The sequence below is a fragment of the Myripristis murdjan genome, chromosome 1 (assembly GCF_902150065.1).
Source record: "Myripristis murdjan chromosome 1, fMyrMur1.1, whole genome shotgun sequence".
Lineage (NCBI taxonomy): Eukaryota > Metazoa > Chordata > Actinopteri > Holocentriformes > Holocentridae > Myripristis > Myripristis murdjan.
The window spans coordinates 29,569,325-29,587,902 of record NC_043980.1 but is presented as its reverse complement, the minus strand read 5'-3'; the positions used below and the strand labels follow the sequence as shown (position 1 = coordinate 29,587,902).

Here is an 18,578-nt window from a genome sequence, read left to right as displayed (position 1 = left end):
TTCTCATACATCTGTCATATTGATTTATTTGAAATTCCATGGATCAACAAGTATTTCATTGATCTACACAAGTTCAAGGTCAGAGAGAGTTCAAAGAGACATACTTGGACAAGGTAGTGTCCTGGGTGGCTGTACTCATGACGCACAGTTGTGGTGTTTGTAGGAAGTCGAGAAGATCCATCACCAAAGTCCCATAAGCACTCCACTGGATTAGATCTGGGTGTGACTGAAGCCATAAATGTCACAGTCTTGTTGATGAAGGTGTCTTGAGGCACTGCATCTAGCACCGCAGCTGTCAGGACGTTCTGTACCAGGATGTGCTTGGTGATGTTTTGGCAGCGCAGTGCATTGAGGACCCTGAGATAGATTGTCAATAAACCGGCCTCTTCTGGAGTGTATGACACCTAGTGTGGCATGATTTAAGGAGACAAATCAAAATTTGTGCAACTGAATAGCCTTTTACTACAACTGCTGCTGCTACCACGAAAAATATTAATATTAGTGTTAATATTTAAAGGATCTGACCTCTTTGCCCATATGATGTGACTGGTGGAGGTGATCCAGATCGAATGTCCAAAGGAAGTGAACAGGTTTGCCTTTAAGGATGCTGGCGACAAAATTTCTTTTCACACCTACAGGGATTGCAGCTTCACAGCAATCCAGGATGGTCAGTCCTTGCACTGGCTCCATTACCTCAATTTGGAGGTGGTGTCTCTTGGAGCTCACCTGGTTTCACACAATGGAAAAATAAAAACGTTTGCACGGTGGTAATTTGTTTAATCATTTGCCATTCATAAGACCAATACCTGACTGGCCATAATGTCTGTACTACTGTAAATGTGTTTATATGCTATCGTTCCCCTTGGACATTACCTGGTTGTGAGCCGTGAGGTTCACCATGTAGGTATCCACCCTGCTGAACTGGTGGACGTAGGTTTGGTTGACTTTAGGGATGACCGTGGCATCTCCGCTGATGGTAAGGATCAGACTAATATCTGAACCCGCTGCTATGGAAATGGTGAACTCCACCCTCTCACCGACTGCTACAATATTTTTACTGGCTTTCAACTCCAATCCCTGGATCTTTTCCTGAACAACAAACTCTCTGGAAACCACTTCCCCACTTACATCATTGGTAGCATTCAGACTAATGATGGTTGTCTTTGGCTCAAAGAAAATCAAGGAAGTTCTCCTTCCTATTTCTGTTCTTCCTCCCAACAGCCACATCCACGTCACATTAGTTCCTGTCACGACATCCCCCTGAAGCGTTACATTGACACCTGTTGCTACATAATTCTGCTCAGTCACATTGGTAGCTGTGAACCTCAACCCAGAAATTACCTCCTGGACTCTGACGATCTGTGACACAACCTCTGAGCTGACCTCATTGGAGACCTCTACGCTGACCAGCTTCTGGCCAGGACTGGTGAAGGTGTGCTTCAACCAGGGCTCATTCCACTGCAGACTAGTCTCATCCACAGACCAGCGGTACCGCAGGTCTGAGCCTCCTGCTGTTATCACTGTCAGGTTAACTGAGGCATTGACTGCAACTGGGTTGTCACTGATCTGAAGATATACCCCTCCAACTGGGTCTAGGAACTGGATCGTTCTGTTCACAGACAGCTGGCCAAGGAGGTTGGCTGCCCGGAGAGAGATGTCACATGGACCTGGCATGGAGAAATTGACATCCACAGTCTTCCCACTTAGGTTGAAATTTGAGCTGGGGGGGTCTAGTTTTCTCGTAAGGTTCCAAGTAAAGGACATATTGGTTCCTTCTCTCAGTGCTGCCTGGAGGTGGAGAATGCGATTTGTAGCAAAGTAGCTAATGCTTCCACCTCCTCCCTCTGTCTCCTCCCCTGCCAAAATCTGGAGCCCCTCCAGTTCCCGTTGTACAAATAGGAAGATACTTGCTTGTGCAGTTCCAACATCGTTCTCTGCTGTCACAATGATGTTGAAGGTTCCTACAGAGCGGAATGTGTACCGATGCACCTCAGTCCCTGGGATTGCGGTGCATCGGTCACACAGGATCCAGGAGAACCGGACTCCATCCCCCTCCTCCATCTGGGCCTCAAAGTGGACTGAGGCATTGAGGGGGACGTTCACCAGGCTTGCGTTGACTGTTAACCCACGGATTGGTGCAAGCACAGCTATGGCTAAAACAGTGTGGTTCTGGCTTACTGTGTTAGCTGCTGTAAGTGTGATGTTGTAATTTCCTGAGATGTTGTAGGCATGGATGATATTTTGGCCAGAAAGTATGTTCCCATCTCCAAAGTTCCAGGTGTAATTGACATGTGAGGCCAAGGAAGAGGTGGTGAAAAGGTATGGTTCCCGAAGACTCAGGTTACTGAACCTTGTACCATTATGCTGGATTACAATTGGACCCACTGGCATTTGAATTTCAATGAGGACACTGGCATTAGTGGCGGAGATATTATTGAAGACAGTGACGGTCACAACATACTGACCTGGGTTTTTATAGGTAGTCACTATATTCCCAGAACCATGCATCAGTGTAGAGTGTTCTTTCATGTCCCACAGATAGCTATAATTAAATGGTGGCTCAGCTCTGGCCTGGAACTGTATCTCCTCCCCCACACAGAAGTATGTCTTTTCAAGGATAAGGCTGACATTGGTCACAGATGGCTGCACACACACTAAGTGAGAGAAGTTGGCTTTGGATGCCTTGTTGACACCACTGGAAAGAAGCAAAGAGAGATGGTAGTTCCCACTGGTCAAGTAGGTGTGTGTAACCCCAGGAGTGCCATGGTGTGTCTCATTGGGGCTCCCATCCCCGAAGCTCCATTCATAAAGGTGAGCTGATGCATTACCAGACACCCAGGCCTGAAAGGATACAGGAATGTGTTCTTGGACACAACTGGATGGTTCCACTGTTACAACCTGGAAGACATACACTTGGACAGGTAGGATTGTCCAGCCAGAGCTCACAGCGTTGCTGGCAGTCACATTCACCGTATAGTTGCCATCTTTGCTGTAGGTGTGTGACACTTGGGGCTCAGCTGTGGTGAAATTGCTCCCATCACCCATGGAGAATGTCCACGTGATGTTGTTACCTGAAGCAAGGTGTGCCCTCACTGTAGTGGGGCTGTGGAGCTCCGTAGGAGAGGAGCTTTCCGCAGTCAGCTCTTCAATCTCCTCATATACAAACATGTCAGCACAAGCTTGTGTTGAACTGATAGTATTGTTCACTGATACACAGACATTGAAGGGTCCACTCTGTGCGTAGGTGTGTGGCACTCGCCTCTCGCGGCCCTGCAACGGGGCAGAACCATCTCCAAAGTGCCAGGTGTAGTGGATGCCATAGGCAGAGGGCCAAGCGTGAGCCTCAAAAGCTGCTGACTTGTTGGCTAGAAGAAGTCGTGGCTCTGTCTCTATGTCGACATGATTGAGGATGCTGTACACATGCATGGCAATGCGTTGACTGATGTTCTCATACCGGTTAGACACTGACACCAACACTGTGTACACTCCTGTGGAGGAAAGAGAGAAAGAGGGAGGAAGTAGGCAGTGAAGAGGAGAAGGAGGAGAAATAATGTCAGTAACTACCTCAAGCCTATAATCTTCTAAACTTACATAAATGGTTCTGAGGTCAGACAGAAGGGGGTACTATTCCATTATTCATGGTTGTTGGTAGGACCGTTCGCTGACAATGTATCAGAAGGGAGATGCGGGATTACGTTACCTGGCTGAGGGTAGATATAGGTGACGTTGTTGGTTAGGACCACCTGATTGGGGGAGTTTGGGCAGAGGAGGGAGGGGTTGTAGGGAGGCTTATATTCAAATTCCTTATAACCCCCATCACCAAAAGACCATCTGCAGCATACAGAATACAGAGAAAAACCATTAAATGAGTACCTTAACACAAACTGAGTTTGGAGGAATGGATGCATCGATTACCAGCAAACATTTCCATACACACACACACACACACACACACACACACACACACACACACACACACACACACACACACACACACACACACACACACACACACATAAATAAACATACAATCACTCACTGGAAAGTGGAAATCTTGCTTGACGAGGCAATAAAGAGTTTGGAGAGGGAGAAATGGAAACTGAAAACTCGGGAAGCCTCACTGGACCAAGAATTGTGAGAGCAGAGGGAAACTTAGTGAAAAGGGGAGCAAGAGTTGGCGGGTGGGACTGTGAAAGAGGGAGAGAATAGAGTGAGAAAGAGGCAGAGTGAAAGAAAAAGAAAAAAGAGAGAGGAAACAGCAGAGCAGAAGGGAAAATTCCTGTCAGCAATCTGCTCTAACCACACGGTTATAAATCCAAAGCTCTGCATTTGATTGCTGCAGTGCTATTATAGAGTACAGAAAGAAAGATGAAAACAGAGCAACAGGGAGAGTGAGGGAGAGAGAGAGAGAGAGGGAGAGAGGGTGGGTGTGCGAGGGAAAGAGCATTCAAACACAAACAGCTGTACTCTATGTTGACTGTGGAAGACAGAAAATTACAATTACAAAAACAGTTGTCCTACTTACTTATGGAAAGACCAGGTTTTTTAATACTCACCACCTCCCCACAGCAAACCACCTTTTCGCCTATGCTAATACATTCACATATCAGTACATCCATCTATCTATCTATCTCACCTGGTAGAGCACGTACCCGGTTTTGAACCCGGTCTGGGTTCAAGATTGATTATTTTTCTTTGATTGTGTATAGTCTAAGGTTGTTACTTTTCTTTTTTCTGGTTTGTTTAGTAATTATTGTGTCTTGTGTTGTTATGTTTTCCATTTGTTTTGTGAGTGTTTGTTTGGCACCCACTGGAGAACGACATGATGCATCTCAACGGGTTTATCCTGATATAACATATTTCTGACTATCATCATTCATACCTGAAGGTGGCAGCGACAGACATGTCGAGGAGCACTGATGCAGTGAGGGTCTGAGCCGAACTCTGAGTGACCACATCGGGCACACCTGTTACTGTGAGGTTGGCCATGGGCTGCAGCCTGTCCACTGTTACGTTGAAATGCTCTGTTAGGTTACTGACGTGGTTCATAGCTGTCACCTGGGGGAGACGAAAAACAGACACTTACTGGTCAAAACAGTAACCATGACCTGACAGTATTAGGAGTAACATTTCCAAAATATCAGCAAGCATGCTCTCCATTAAAATCAGACTGACTGCTTAAAAGTTCATGAATCATGATGTTATATTGCTCAATCTCACCATTAAGTCAGACCTTGTTCATTTTTAGGATTGTGACACCTTTTCTGAATAATACATTTTCTACAATCACATGCATATTAGTTTCACAACTTAAAAGCCAACTATTCTGCCTTGGTTGCACACAGCAACCAGGCACTTTTCATGTTCTGTGTGCAGTTTTATTGTTTTCATCAGTTTGCATATTGGACCAATAGATCAACAGATGATGCAGTCGTAACAGCTCATCACACAGCCCTTACACATCTAGAGCAGCAGAACACATATGTAAGGATGCTGTTTGTTGATTTTAGCTTAGCATTAAACACAATGATCCTCCACAAACTGGTCCAAAAACTTTGTGACCTAGGCTTAGACAATACACGCTGTCTAATCAAAAGATCCCAAAATGTTAGAATCACAGGTCACTCTGGTCCTGAACATAGGAGCACTGCAAGGGTGTGTCCTCGGGCCCCTCCTTTACTCCCTTTTGCACATTACTGCTCCCCCACTCATCCCTCAAACACCATCGCCAAAGCAGATGACACCACCATAGCAGGACTGATAACAAACAACGGCCGACAGGGAAGAGGTTCGAAACCTGGCTGAGTGGTGTTCCCATAACAACCTGGACCTCAACACCACAAAAACTAAGGAGATGGTAACAGCCTTCAGAAGATCAAGGCGAATTGAGCACGCCGGCCTCCGCGAAAAAGGGGAGGAAGCAGAGAGGGTGGAGATCTTCAAATTCCTGGGAGTCTACATCATGGCAGACCTCATGTGGTCTATAAGCATCTTTCACCAGGTGAAGAAGGCCCAGCAGAGACTATACTTAGGAAGGTAAAAACAGTCCCAACTCCCACAGTGGCTTTTACTGTGCCAAAATCAAAAGCCTCCTGAGCCACTGCTGCACAGTGTGGTATAGCAGCTGTACTGTGGAAGACCGAAGGGATCTGCAACCGGTGGTGAAGGCAGCTCAGCGAGCCACTGACATTACGCCAGCACCTCTAAAGGACATTTACACTGGCTGACTACAAAAGAAAGCCAGCTGCATCATAAAAGACTCATGCCACCCTGGATAGTGTCTGTTTGCCCTCCTCCCCTCTAGAAGAACATACATACGACAATCAAGCACAAACAAGCAGCACAAACAGACTAAAAACAGCTTCTTTCTAAGAGCTGTAACCTCTGTTTAGCCCCCACTGCCAAAGAGTGAAAAAGACTGACTGCTGTGAGCAATAATGCCCCCTGACCCGTCCAGCCACCCACATAAATATAATAATATTATGCACTACACACTTTACTGTCATATTGCACATGTTGCAGTATTACACATACCACCCTATACGCTGCTACTTAACCACCTTTGTACTATTTATGTTACTTTGTCTTTGACATATTGTTTGTCTTTGCTTTAACTTGCAGAAGAGCTGCGAAACAGATTTTCATTGTTCTGAGCACAATGACATAAAGATCTAATCTAATCTAATCTAATCTAATCTAATCTAATCTAATTTCCATGTCACTGCTGACCAAAATAGCATCAATACGACTTTAATTTCCTGTTAGAGTTTTGTATTTGCGTTTGCCTGATACTCATTTTCTCTCTGTGTCATACCAACAGTGTATGAACCGTCAGGACTGTCAAAAATCCTAGCATGCAAATTTGTGGCACAGTATGACAAAAACATCAAATTCCAAATAACTTGTGTGTAATTTGCATAACAATGACCTGTCACCTTATGTGTATGCCATTTAAGCAGCTGGGCAGGGTGATAAGTTGGAAACAAGACAGTTACATAAAATTTGAAGAGAGAATTTGACCAGTCTAACCAGAGTGGGACTTCAAGAGTGAGACTCACTGTGAGCTTGTAGACGGCAGCGTTCTGGTAGATAACATTGAGGACAGTGTTGTAATAGGTGAAATAAGGCTTGTCATCCACCGTCCACTTAAATGTAGGATTGGAGCCTTCGCGCACTGATGCCGTGTAGCTCTGAAAGTACATATGCAGTACATATATCAAACACATTCTCTCATTAATACAACCACCCCATACCAGTAAAGTGCACAGCACACATGCACACAGCTACAAACACACTCACCACGACTGACTCCATCAGCACTCTGTGTGTCGGGTGTGGCTGCACCACCAATCCTCTGAGTGGCTCTTCCAGGCAGACAACCACAGTCAGGCTGGCCTCTGTCACTTCGCTGTGGGCCTCCAGCTCCACCTGCACTGGACCACTCTGCTCCTCCACCCCCAGCCTGAGATCCAGCACAGCAAACAGGCTGGGCTCAGCAGCCTCCACCCCTGAGCCGGCACTTGACCCAGGCTGACAGCGCCCTGGGTAGGAGGAGAACTCTGGAGGGCAGGAGGGCTGGAAGATCACGCTGTGGTTACTGCCACGGCGAGATAGCTCTGTCGTGTAGCGAGACTGGACACGGAGCAGCAGCCGGGTGTCATTCGGCTGTAGGTAGATGGTTCCATTCTTGGAAAGGGGGTGGAGGACCGTTAAGCCCAGAGGTGGCACCACCCGCAACAGGCATGATGCTGAGGTTCGGTAAGATGGTTCAACAGAAGTCACCTGCAGTAAATAAAGTTTTATATTAGTGCACAACTATCTTCTTTCATCGACATACAGGTTAAAAAGAAGTACAGATACAATATGATTTATCCCAGCAAACATTTTACATTGAATAGATATCACTGATATTTAACTGATGGCCAGCATCAATTTTGCAAACTAGTAAAACCTGAAAACAGTAACACTATTAAATCTGAGGTGACATCCAAAGCTAAACGAATGTACATAACCCATGCATTTCAATTCAAGAATTAGAGGGACTGCACAGGTCGCATTAAGCTCATTCATGAAAACTTATGAAATAAGTTTGAAATACAACAGGTGAGACACCATATAATTCACCAAAGCAAAAAATACTTTGTTATCATCAGTGGTAGAAGAAACAAGCACTTCAAAGTAAGTATGAGACACAAAAATAAGCTTGGTAGGGCAGCTACTAAATTGCAATGCATTTCAAGCTTGGTACTTTTCCTCAAGCAGCATCCAAAGTGTTAGTACTTGATATGTACAGAACTACAGATAGCATTTTTTTTGTTTTGCTTTGCACATTATAGTTTCCCACATTGTGTTTAAAGCAGAGTTTGGCTGTGTTACATGTTTGCTGGGATGTGAAATAGCACCCAGAGTTAGCTGAGAGCCTGACCAGTAGGTTGTAAAGTCCCGGCTGGGGCAGACCAGCAGACAGCTGGCCTCCCTGGATCTGCGTCTCGCTTTGTCCCACATAGAGCACCCTGACAGGACAGACCACGTCCTCCAGCCAGCCTCCCTCGTCATCCTTTATCAGTGCTTCTATGTCAAGCTCTGGGTCAGGGAGAGGGGCAGCATCAGTGTCGAGGTCAGCCGAGCCATCGGTTGACTGGCTGGCGTTGCTAGCCCAGAACCACTCTGATTGGTTTAAAGCGAAAACAGGCTGTCGCCACAGGGAGTGTGGGGATGTGTGGCAGCGGAGGAGGGAGGCGGGGCCAGCGTCGTGCTGCAGGGCGATGATATCACCAGGGGAAACCAGCAGGTCCTCCAACCGCTCTCGCACCTGAGAGGGAGACAGACAACAAGGTTGTTTACAGGAAAACTCTGTCCTAGATTTCTCATTTTTTCAGTTTGCAGTGTAAAAAAATATGGTAAATACTCCGTATAATACCATGTATCAACTTATTTGGCACTGAAATGATCTGACGTCCACATCGTATTAGCATCACCTGACTCTATATCCTGTTGTGTCTTTGCAGCCTTTTGCTGCGTTCAGTTTGCAGCATCTCTCTGTTTACATTTTGAGTCTACATCTGACTCTGAGGCAGCATAGAGCAGATTATTGGCTGTATGTATAAATAAATAAATAAGGGTCTAGGTTATTTATCCAAACAGAACTTCATGACAGGTTTAATTGACTTTAGAAAGATTGCTAGAGGTTGTCTGTCCTAAGACTCCATGGCAAGTACAAGATGATTTGAAGCTGGTTTGTCAGATTTGATTTATATACTAATTCATCCAACCTTGCATTTATCCTCTTCAGATTGAATTAAAACCAGACACAGATGTCTGGAAGTCATTGCAAAATTGTCCTACTTAAGAAAATTAATGATTTTAATCTTAATCTATCTACTTTTGCTGCAGCAAAATGAAGGCCCAAAACTGTACAAAAATTGTTTGTAGTTCCTCAGATGCTCATCCAATCTGGCTGCAAGTCAAATCAGAACTGGCAGTCTACACCTCTTTGTTCAGCGTTTTTTTCACATCAAAACAGCAAAAGAGTCAGAATACTAAAAACTGTCTGTTTCAAAATACATTTTGAGTGCCTGGTGTATTATCTCACCAGTATGTGTGCAGCTGGCCCTGCAGGTAGGGTGAATGTCACCTCATCCAGTAGGGTGTATCTGGGCCTCTGCACATCAGAGGGCAAGCGGTGTGTCTGGGTGCAGTTAGGACAGGAGGAGGGCTGGCAGGGGCTGGAGAGCGCAAGGCAGCGGCCCTGGAAAGGGCACCACTGCTGCAGTGGGGGACAGGAGGATGGGGGTGAATGGGCCCTGGTGTCACTGGGTACACACACAGCCACTGGAGCGCACACCGCACCTCCACAACCTGAGAGACAGATGGAGGAGGGACATAAAGTATGTATAACCAAGGTTGTGCACATGGTTGACCCACACGAACAGATTCAAACCATTCATATATTCCAATTCATTAAGTCCTCCTTTTATGTAGCAAATGTTGAACTGAACCAGTGCCACTGAACCCATGAGAATCTGCATTATGTCAGAAGTTACCTCGACAAAACCTTCTCCAATTAATCACATTAATTCAGAAAAGGCTATAGTAACAAACTTCAAAGTACAAGTTCAAAAATACAAGGCCAACAAAGCCATCAGTATCTGGAGCTAATTTCCCTGAATGTGTGGATTTGCATTTTCATTTAATGAGCAAAATGGAATAAAATGCCAGGGATTAGGGGAGAGACAGAGAGAACTGGTGGGTGAGAGTGATTAATTATTTATTCAAAGGCCTGAAATTGAAGAGGCAAATATTTTGGAGAAAAGCCAAAAAGTGTTTATTTATTGGGGAACAAGTTGGCGCACAGGGTCGATCTCCCAAAAAAGTAAGATGGATTTGCTCACTGAATAATTGCTAATGTCAGTATACATTAAAACGATCCAGTTTCTATTAACAAACCACTGGATCTTTGTCTCTCTCTTGTCGGCCCCTCTTCTCCTGCTCCACATCTGCATTCAGAAATTCTGAATCAACTCCTTGACAAATTTGTGTTTTTCCCAGGCTGTCCCTCTCTCCACGGTGTTTCCTTTCTCTCATCTTTCTTATGTTTCTTCTCTCTCAAATTTTTGCTGCAAGATCTCTTCAGAGAAGTAGAAACAACAACACAAAAAGAAAATCAACCCACTTCGCTTTGTGCCGCTGAGCATTACAGATATGTGTGTCATCTAAGTACTGCCCGCTCGTCTGTCTCTGGTGTGTCTGGCTTTTGAGGGGAAGACGGGAAGTGACCTTGTTTGCTCTGGCGTTTTTCTTCCCCTACTGTTTTACCCTGGTTTCTCTCACCGGTGAAACTTTTCTCTCCCTCTCACCTCCTTCACAGCGCCAGTGAAGGCTGGTCTTTGTGTGTGTGTGTGTGTGCGTGTGTGTGTGTGTGGAGATGTGGGTTCATGTGGTGTTCGTGTCTTCTTCACACCTGCTCATAATCAATATGTTTACACCCATGTCTGTATGTGTAAACGGTGTTTGTGTCAGTGTGAGCACCGGCCAAGGTAATTTAAGATCAGAGGCAGAAGAACCCATCTGTGTGTACAGTTGTCCCTCGCTATAACGCGGTTCACCTTTCGCGGCCTCGCAGTTTCGCGGATTTTTTTTAGTGCAATTTTGCATGTTTTTTTTTTTTTTTTTTTTTTTAACAGTGCATTGTGTTCTGCGTCCTGATTGGCTAAGGGACTGTAGACCATTGTCAATCAATCTCCTCCGTGCCGTGTCTCCTGTACAGTACAGAACGCGTTCATTCTATTTTTCTACGAAGGTTTGAACTTTGAGAGTGTTTAAACAAGAGAGAAAAGTGAGAAAATGTTAATGCCTGTCTGAGAAAAGTGTATAAAGTGTGTAGTGAGGGGTTTTACAGCCTTAAAACATCTATAATAATTGTAAAAAATAAGCTGACTACTTTGCGGATTTCGCCTATTGCGGGTTATTTTTAGAACGTAACCCCCGCGATAAACGAGGGACCACTGTATATATGTGTGTGTGAGTGTGTGAAAGAGAAAGAGAGAGGGGGAGAGAGAGAGATGGAGGGAGGGACCCACCGGGTAGCAGCAGGTGCTTGCCGGGATAGTGACAGTGTGGTCTGTAGGTCTGGAATCGGACATGGATTTGTGAACTGAGCTCCTGAGTGACAAACTCGAGGGAGGACAGGCGACCTGCCTGGACAAAGCTCAGCGCTGGGAACAACAGCACCTGAGTCAAGAGTACAAAATAAAGCACAAAAGAGAGAGTTAAATGGTGGAGGGTTTGAGGTAAAATGACAGACAGATGAAAAAATGTCAAAGTTGAGCTTCTTACTCACCTCTATGCCACTGCTGGCCGGCTGTGGGGCAGACAGTGTGGCGGAGGGTGGGCTGTAAACAGAGCTGTGTGAGGGAAACACAGCCAGGCCCACCATGTAGACCCCGGCGTCGGGCACACGCACTGGAGAGAGTGGAGGCAGATGATTGAGGAAGTTTAGAAGAGTCGAGAAGGTAGTTTAGATAGCTTTATCAAAGGAGGCGCAAGTAATGATGGAGTGTGTTACTTTTACAAGATAACAACAATCCCCCTGAGTAACAAATTGGTCCGTTCACAACAGCACTTATCGAAAATGGAATGAAATAGGGAGGGAGGGAGGGAACAAAGCCCTGAAGACAGACACAGACCAGACAAATCCAACATTAAATCTAGTAAAGAAAAGAACAATTTTCCCAAGATGGCTGCACAGATGGACCAAATAAAGTAAGTCAGACAGTCAGAGAAAGTGTTACGGCCTCATAACACTAACTTCAACAATGCCATTATAGCTGAGAACGACCCCTGCGGCCCGATGACACTGAGTGTCAGTTCATTTGGAGACAAAGTTTGTTGGCCTCAGTTCCAAAACACTTCTGAAGACTGATGCTCTTCTACTTTTTGAAGAGGGAGAGGTGAACACAGCCGATGTCTGAATAGAACTAATCTAACGTCACCTAATGAGACTGAACTGATCTGATGTAATCTACTCCAATCTTCTGATCATCTGGTCTCATCTAATTCAAACAGGTCTAATCTAATCTAACACAATCTAATCTAATCAGACTGGACTGGTTTGATGGAAAATAATCTGAGCATCTAATAATCAAATCAAATCAAATCAAATCAAATCAAATCAAATCAAATCAAATCAAATCAAATCTCATTAGATTGAACATGTGTAATCCAATCTAATCTAATCTAAACTAATCTAAGGGGTGCCCTGGTGGCTCATCTGCTATCTAGCTGTGTCTTAGAAATGCAGTGGTATTACACTGATTGTTTTCTGTTAAGACTTTATAAAGTTTGCTTATTTCAAAAGATTTGCCAAGCTTTCTTGCTCTTTGATGTTTTACGTAATGTTGTGGACAGGCCATAATCCCAGACAAACACAAAAAATATAAAAGATTTACAGTAATAGAATACTTACATTTATGCATGTGCCATTTGACAAACAGAGCCGTTACATTTATCACTCAGTAGCTTCCCTTGCTTTCTGTCATAATCTCTAACCCTATTACAGAGGGAGCAATTAGTGTTCACGCTGAAGCGGCACTTGTAATTGGTGCTTGTTTATAATTATAATTAAGTGCCATAAATTTATAAAGCCATTTCAAAGAACAAGGGTGCCAGCCTAGGTGGATTAGTCTTGAAGCCCAAGTCTGCAATTTGCACAGACATCTGGCAACAAAGAATGCAATCTGTTTGCTGTTGTTCTTTCTGAGGGCTTGTTTGTGCCACGACTTGATTTGAATGAAGTTAATACTGAATACACAAGATGAAAATCTGCAGCATGTATTTTTATTGCTGCTTTAGAGCTTACCTTGTGGGCTGTACTCGCAGATGTAGGCCCGCTTGGCGGTGCACAGGTGTGAGCTGGTTTGGGCACCTTGGTCGAGGGACACACACACATTGCCGGACAGAGGGGAGCGGACGGCCACGCCTCCCTCGCCCTCCCACGCCTCTGACCCGTTCACCCAGCGCAGCACGCCAGAGGAGTTCACGTTGCTCAGGCCCAGCCAGGCGCCTCGCTCCCTGGAGGGTAAACGGACACGTAACACACAGATTAACACGGCGCGGCCTCAACGTTCAGCTGCAGTGACCACTGACAGCGAGAAAATTATCCCCACAGCTAGACACACTTGGACCCACATTACTGAATATATCGAAGAAATATCCCACATGTAATTATGAAACAGCGTATATGCAGGTCAAGGGTTATAAAACACATTTCACGGGGAGAGTGTGTGTGTGTCGTGATGCTAGCAGGCTGGGAATAAAATGTGCCATTACCCAAAAAGGTCTAAATAAGCCACATTAACCTTCACATCATGACCAGAGGCTTTAATGGTCAATGATTGCAGGGAACTGAGAGGATTAAAATGGGCTCTGACGGAGACCCGGTGGGTTGTTATAGACAAGACATCAGTTATTAAATACATCCGTGTTCTTCTTGTGACAGATAAATTGGATTTCATGCCACGAGTCCCCCTTCTAATGGGCTGCATCTTTATCCTCGCCTGCGTTTTTCTCTGCTTCACACACAGCAGTGATCAAAACCACCTTCCCTCCAGAGGGAACAAAAAATCCCAGTGTGACTCAATTTTAAAGAAGATCTTAAGACAGATTGAGAGTGAGCAAGAAGCAAGACCGGCAAACATCAAACGTTTCAGACATCTCGTGTGATGCTGTTTTACTCGTTTTCAAACTTGTCTTGAATTCACTCATCAAAAAGAGACGTCTCCCTGGAGTTTCTTGTTATTTTCAAGCTGAGTGTCCACATCTGTGAAAACTACTTCTAAAATAGTGGAGAGGGGCAAAAAAAAAAAAAAAAAAAGACACGAGGTCAATTTGTGCCAAAAAAACAAAACACGATAAAAAAAGGGTGTCCTTATGTAAGAGTGAGGGGGTGGAGGCAGACACGAGACGAAGAGGAGAGAGGGGGTGAACCGTGTTTGCAGCAGGTTCTGTGTGTGTGTGTGTGTGTGTGTGTGTGTCTGTGTGTGTGCGCATTAGTGTGTGTGTTTTATGTTGAGGGGTTGCGTTCTCTTGTTCCTTTTTTTTCTCACTTTCACTTCGGTCTATAAGAGCAGCCCACCACTTAATGATAGGTGTGGATCAGGAAGACAAAGAACACACACAAACACACACACACACACACACACACACACACACACACACACACACACACACACACACACACAGAGACGATGAACTATGGACTTCTCCTCCCAGGGTGTTGAGGTTACAATGCAGCTGTGCTTTTACAGATGTGTTTTTTGCGACCCTCTCAATAGAGACCAAACACTCACACCAGCGCCAGGCCAACAACTTTTTTTTTTTTTTTTTTTTTTTTTTTAAATATCACAGTCAGGCTTACATTATGTCCATATAGTGCACATCAGCTCTGCATAGAGTAGCTCTTACTTGTGTGGGCGAGCACCACTGCATGTACTGTGTCCTAAAGGTTTATAAGCATGTCATCACAGTCTATTTACATCAGAATAGCACGTCAAACTATATTATGGAGAAAAACAGATCAAAGAAATAAAAAAACAATGGTTTCTGCTCTACATGCAGCCTGGAGGGAAATGAAACATATGAAATACAAAACAAACAAACAAAAAAACAAATTTTCTTTCTTGCTTTTTTTTTTTTTTTTAAATAAAAAATAAGAAAGATAAAGACAGAGGGGTTACTAGAGGGCAAGAACAGAGTAAAACTGAAACAACAGAAATTTATCAGTGTGGTGAGCTTCATGACATGCAGTTCATGAGCAGTAAACAAGTGAATAAGATACCGTAACACTAGGATTTGTCTGCATGTATGTAAGTGTAACAGTTCATTGCCCTCAAAAGCACACACACTGCACTGTGCACACTCACATGCACATGCACATGCACGCAAACACAAACACCATCAGATTTCACATTTTGCCAAACAGATGTAAACGCTGATACAGGCAGGAGGAGATACGTGCAACAAACTACTACAGGAAGGTACACATGCTCTCCCCGTAGATTCTGATCCAATCCTCGTATTTTGTCATTGTCAGTGAACCACATCTCAACATCTGTTTTGAAATTTGTGTTAATCCATCATGATGTTCACGATGTTAGCCAAGCCAGCTTGTTGCTTGGCCTTCTCTGCTGTAAACAGACTGTAAAATGGTAAGAATGACGCACTTTAACAGGCATCAGGCATTCGGTTGCGGTGCTAATGAGTTTGTTGCTCCTGGCGAGGGCCTGCATGGCCTTTGTCTATCGGCTGATAAATCTGACATCAAGGAAGGAAACTTTACTTTCCCGTGGCTGAGGCATTAACTTCTGTGTAACCTGGAAAAATACTGAAAGCCCACAGCACAAAATAAAAACAATAGTGTGCGTATGTGGATTATATTATTATAAAAGTGGCGTCCCTTTCTCGACCACGCTGAATCTAAGCTTTTAAGCTCCTCATATTTGCATACCTACAGTCACTGTCATTATGTTTGGACATACCACATCAATGAATTTTTCCATTTTGAATTCTTAAGTAACTTGAATAACTTAAAAAAAAAAAACTCAATTTTATGTATGTATGTATGTATTTGTCCACAAAATGTCAGTGTAATTAATCTGTAATTAATTAATGTAATTAATAAACACAATTGAAAAAAAAAATGTGTGTATGTGTACTTGAAGAAAATCAGTGTGATGCATGAAAACTGCACACGTCACTCCACTGTTCATATCCCTCCACTGGCTGCCAGCTGTTGCTTGTATCAAATTCAAGTCCCTGACACTTTCCTTCAAAGCAGCAACCAAACCTGCTCCTCCCTCCCTGGACTCCTTCCTCCAGGTTTACGCTCCCACCAGCCCACTTTGCTCCTGGTGCTGCCAGCACAACAAGGCCCTAAATCACCAGCTAGACTCGTCTCTTCTGTGTTTCCTCGGTGGTGGAACGAGCTAACGTACTCCCTTTGAGTCCCTCTCGATCTTTAAGAGAAGCCTAAAAACCCAGCTCTTTAGGGAACACTTTCTCACCTAATGGATTGTGTAATCCCCCATAGAATAAAAAAAAAATTCTGCCTCTATGCTTTCTTCCTTCCTCTATGCACTTTATGCACTCTACATATTCCCTCTCTGAGCTCCTCTGTCCTTTGGACCAGAGCTTTATGGCACTTGATGTCGTTGTTCTCTCTTGAGTTGATCTTTGCTTGTGGTGTATAAAAATCTCATATGTATGTCGCTGTGGATAAAAGTGTCTGCCAAAAATGAACTGTAATTGTAATGTTTAGTGTTAGATTGCTTTATTGGTGTACCAATATATTGGGCTAATTTATTCCATTTCAGACACTGGCATGTGCATGTCTTCCCTTTCCAATGTGAAAGAGGCTGCATTCCTCTCTCTCTGTTTTGTTTATTCAAACATTAAATTGACAACAGATTTACTCTGGTAAGAGTTTTTTTTTTTGTTACTCTTGCATAATAATTTTCAAATTAACAGATCTTTAATATCAGCACAAAGTATCATCTATTAGCATCAGTAACAGTCTTAAAAAACATATTGGTCAAATATTTGTAAGTGTGTGACAACAAAATGGAACACACACACAAAAAAAAACCCCCACAGAAAATGCAACACATTTCTGAATAATGTGCTTCTGTTTGATGAGAATTGACTTCTACTGCAGTGCAAGAAAATGGACAGAAATACATTTTGCTACAAAAAAATCAAATACCCACGCATGCACGCACGCGCGCACGCACGCGCGCACGTACGCACACACACAGATCCTCCATTTCCAGAGCTTATACAGACACAAATCCACTCACTGTGTGACATTATGTGCCAGCAGGCTGCGCAGTGTGTCGGTCCTGACCACTGCCAGATCTCCACCGCGGTCGGAGCACTGGTGTCGAGCCTCATCCCAGCTAAACTCTCCTGGAACGATCTGGAAGCAGTGCGAGGACTCGGGGTGGTAAACCCCGTTGGTTGGACAGTACGGGGAGGCTGGTGGAGGACAGACACCTGCAGTTAATTTCTCTGATCACTGAAGTCACAGTCATGATCACAAAACTGGAACGATACCATATTATGTGACCATTTTAATCCCAGTTAGACCTCATAATGCATGACCTTTTATGCAAAATGCCTTGCAATGTTAACAAGACATTTAAAGCCTGTATGTACACTCATGTTCAGCTGTTTCATGATGTCAGTCTTCACATCATATGTTCAGATGAAAGGTTTCAGAGAAATATACCTTAAATAAAAGCAAGGACAGTCCATCTCACTCCGTACATGTAAGTCCTTGTTAGTAACTAAAAACGTCAAGACGCTCTTATGTGCAGACTGTACAAGTCCTTCTTTCAGTAGAAGACCGTAGAGTTTAAAAGTGTTGGAGATGTACAATATTTTCTTTAATTTAGATCCAAACTCCATCCACATTGTTCAGTTTTCAGTGTCCTTTTGAACAGTGATGAGGTCTTAGAAATAGAAAAAAAGGAAGTTGAAAGTGCTGTAAGAACATTGTGTGGAGTGTGGCCTTGCCTAATACCCACTAAACTACACATACACACACACACACACGCACACACACACGGTACGCTATACAGCCAAAACAATGAGACACATTCTGCTGTGACACATCTTGTCTTTCATTTTCCCACTTTGTCCTTGAGCACGTCATGTTAGCGTCACCCACTCACCCACGTATTGTATCTCTCCCTTTCTTCTGACACTTCTCTTGGCTCTTTGTAGATTGGACATTATCTCTACAAGAAATTGCCTAATGTGCATAAGAAATTGCCTAATGTGCATAACAATAAGAAAGCATGAAGCTGGAGGTCTTGGGGAGACATGAGGAAGCTGAGTCTGTGCGAGTGCATGTGAGAGAAAGAGACACAGGTAAACAGTGGATGACACTACAGCAAGCAGCTTAGCCTATGGGCTGCTCTATTCTACTCTGTTCTACTCGACTCTGTTCAGATCTGGGTGGTGCAAGAAACTTTCTTTTCTCTAATTTTCTGCTGCATGCAGCCGTCTGGCGCAGCTACAAA

General features: G+C 44.0%; 1 protein-coding gene across 1 annotated transcript in view; it reads right to left on the bottom strand.

The window, feature by feature from the left end:
- Positions 1-18,578, bottom strand: part of pkd1a (polycystic kidney disease 1a) — an 80,250-nt gene that overhangs the window by 34,552 nt on the left and 27,120 nt on the right. Inside the window, exons 9-21 of the mRNA XM_030062518.1 lie at positions 17,352-17,529; positions 13,358-13,569; positions 11,840-11,961; positions 11,580-11,730; positions 9,593-9,858; positions 8,426-8,812; positions 7,300-7,782; positions 7,059-7,190; positions 4,883-5,058; positions 3,701-3,831; positions 874-3,488; positions 526-726; positions 105-404 (exon numbers count right to left, since the gene is read on the bottom strand). Of these exons, the coding sequence (XP_029918378.1) occupies positions 105-404; positions 526-726; positions 874-3,488; positions 3,701-3,831; positions 4,883-5,058; positions 7,059-7,190; positions 7,300-7,782; positions 8,426-8,812; positions 9,593-9,858; positions 11,580-11,730; positions 11,840-11,961; positions 13,358-13,569; positions 17,352-17,529 (5,354 nt within the window). The remainder of the gene's footprint in view (positions 1-104; positions 405-525; positions 727-873; positions 3,489-3,700; positions 3,832-4,882; positions 5,059-7,058; positions 7,191-7,299; positions 7,783-8,425; positions 8,813-9,592; positions 9,859-11,579; positions 11,731-11,839; positions 11,962-13,357; positions 13,570-17,351; positions 17,530-18,578) is intronic.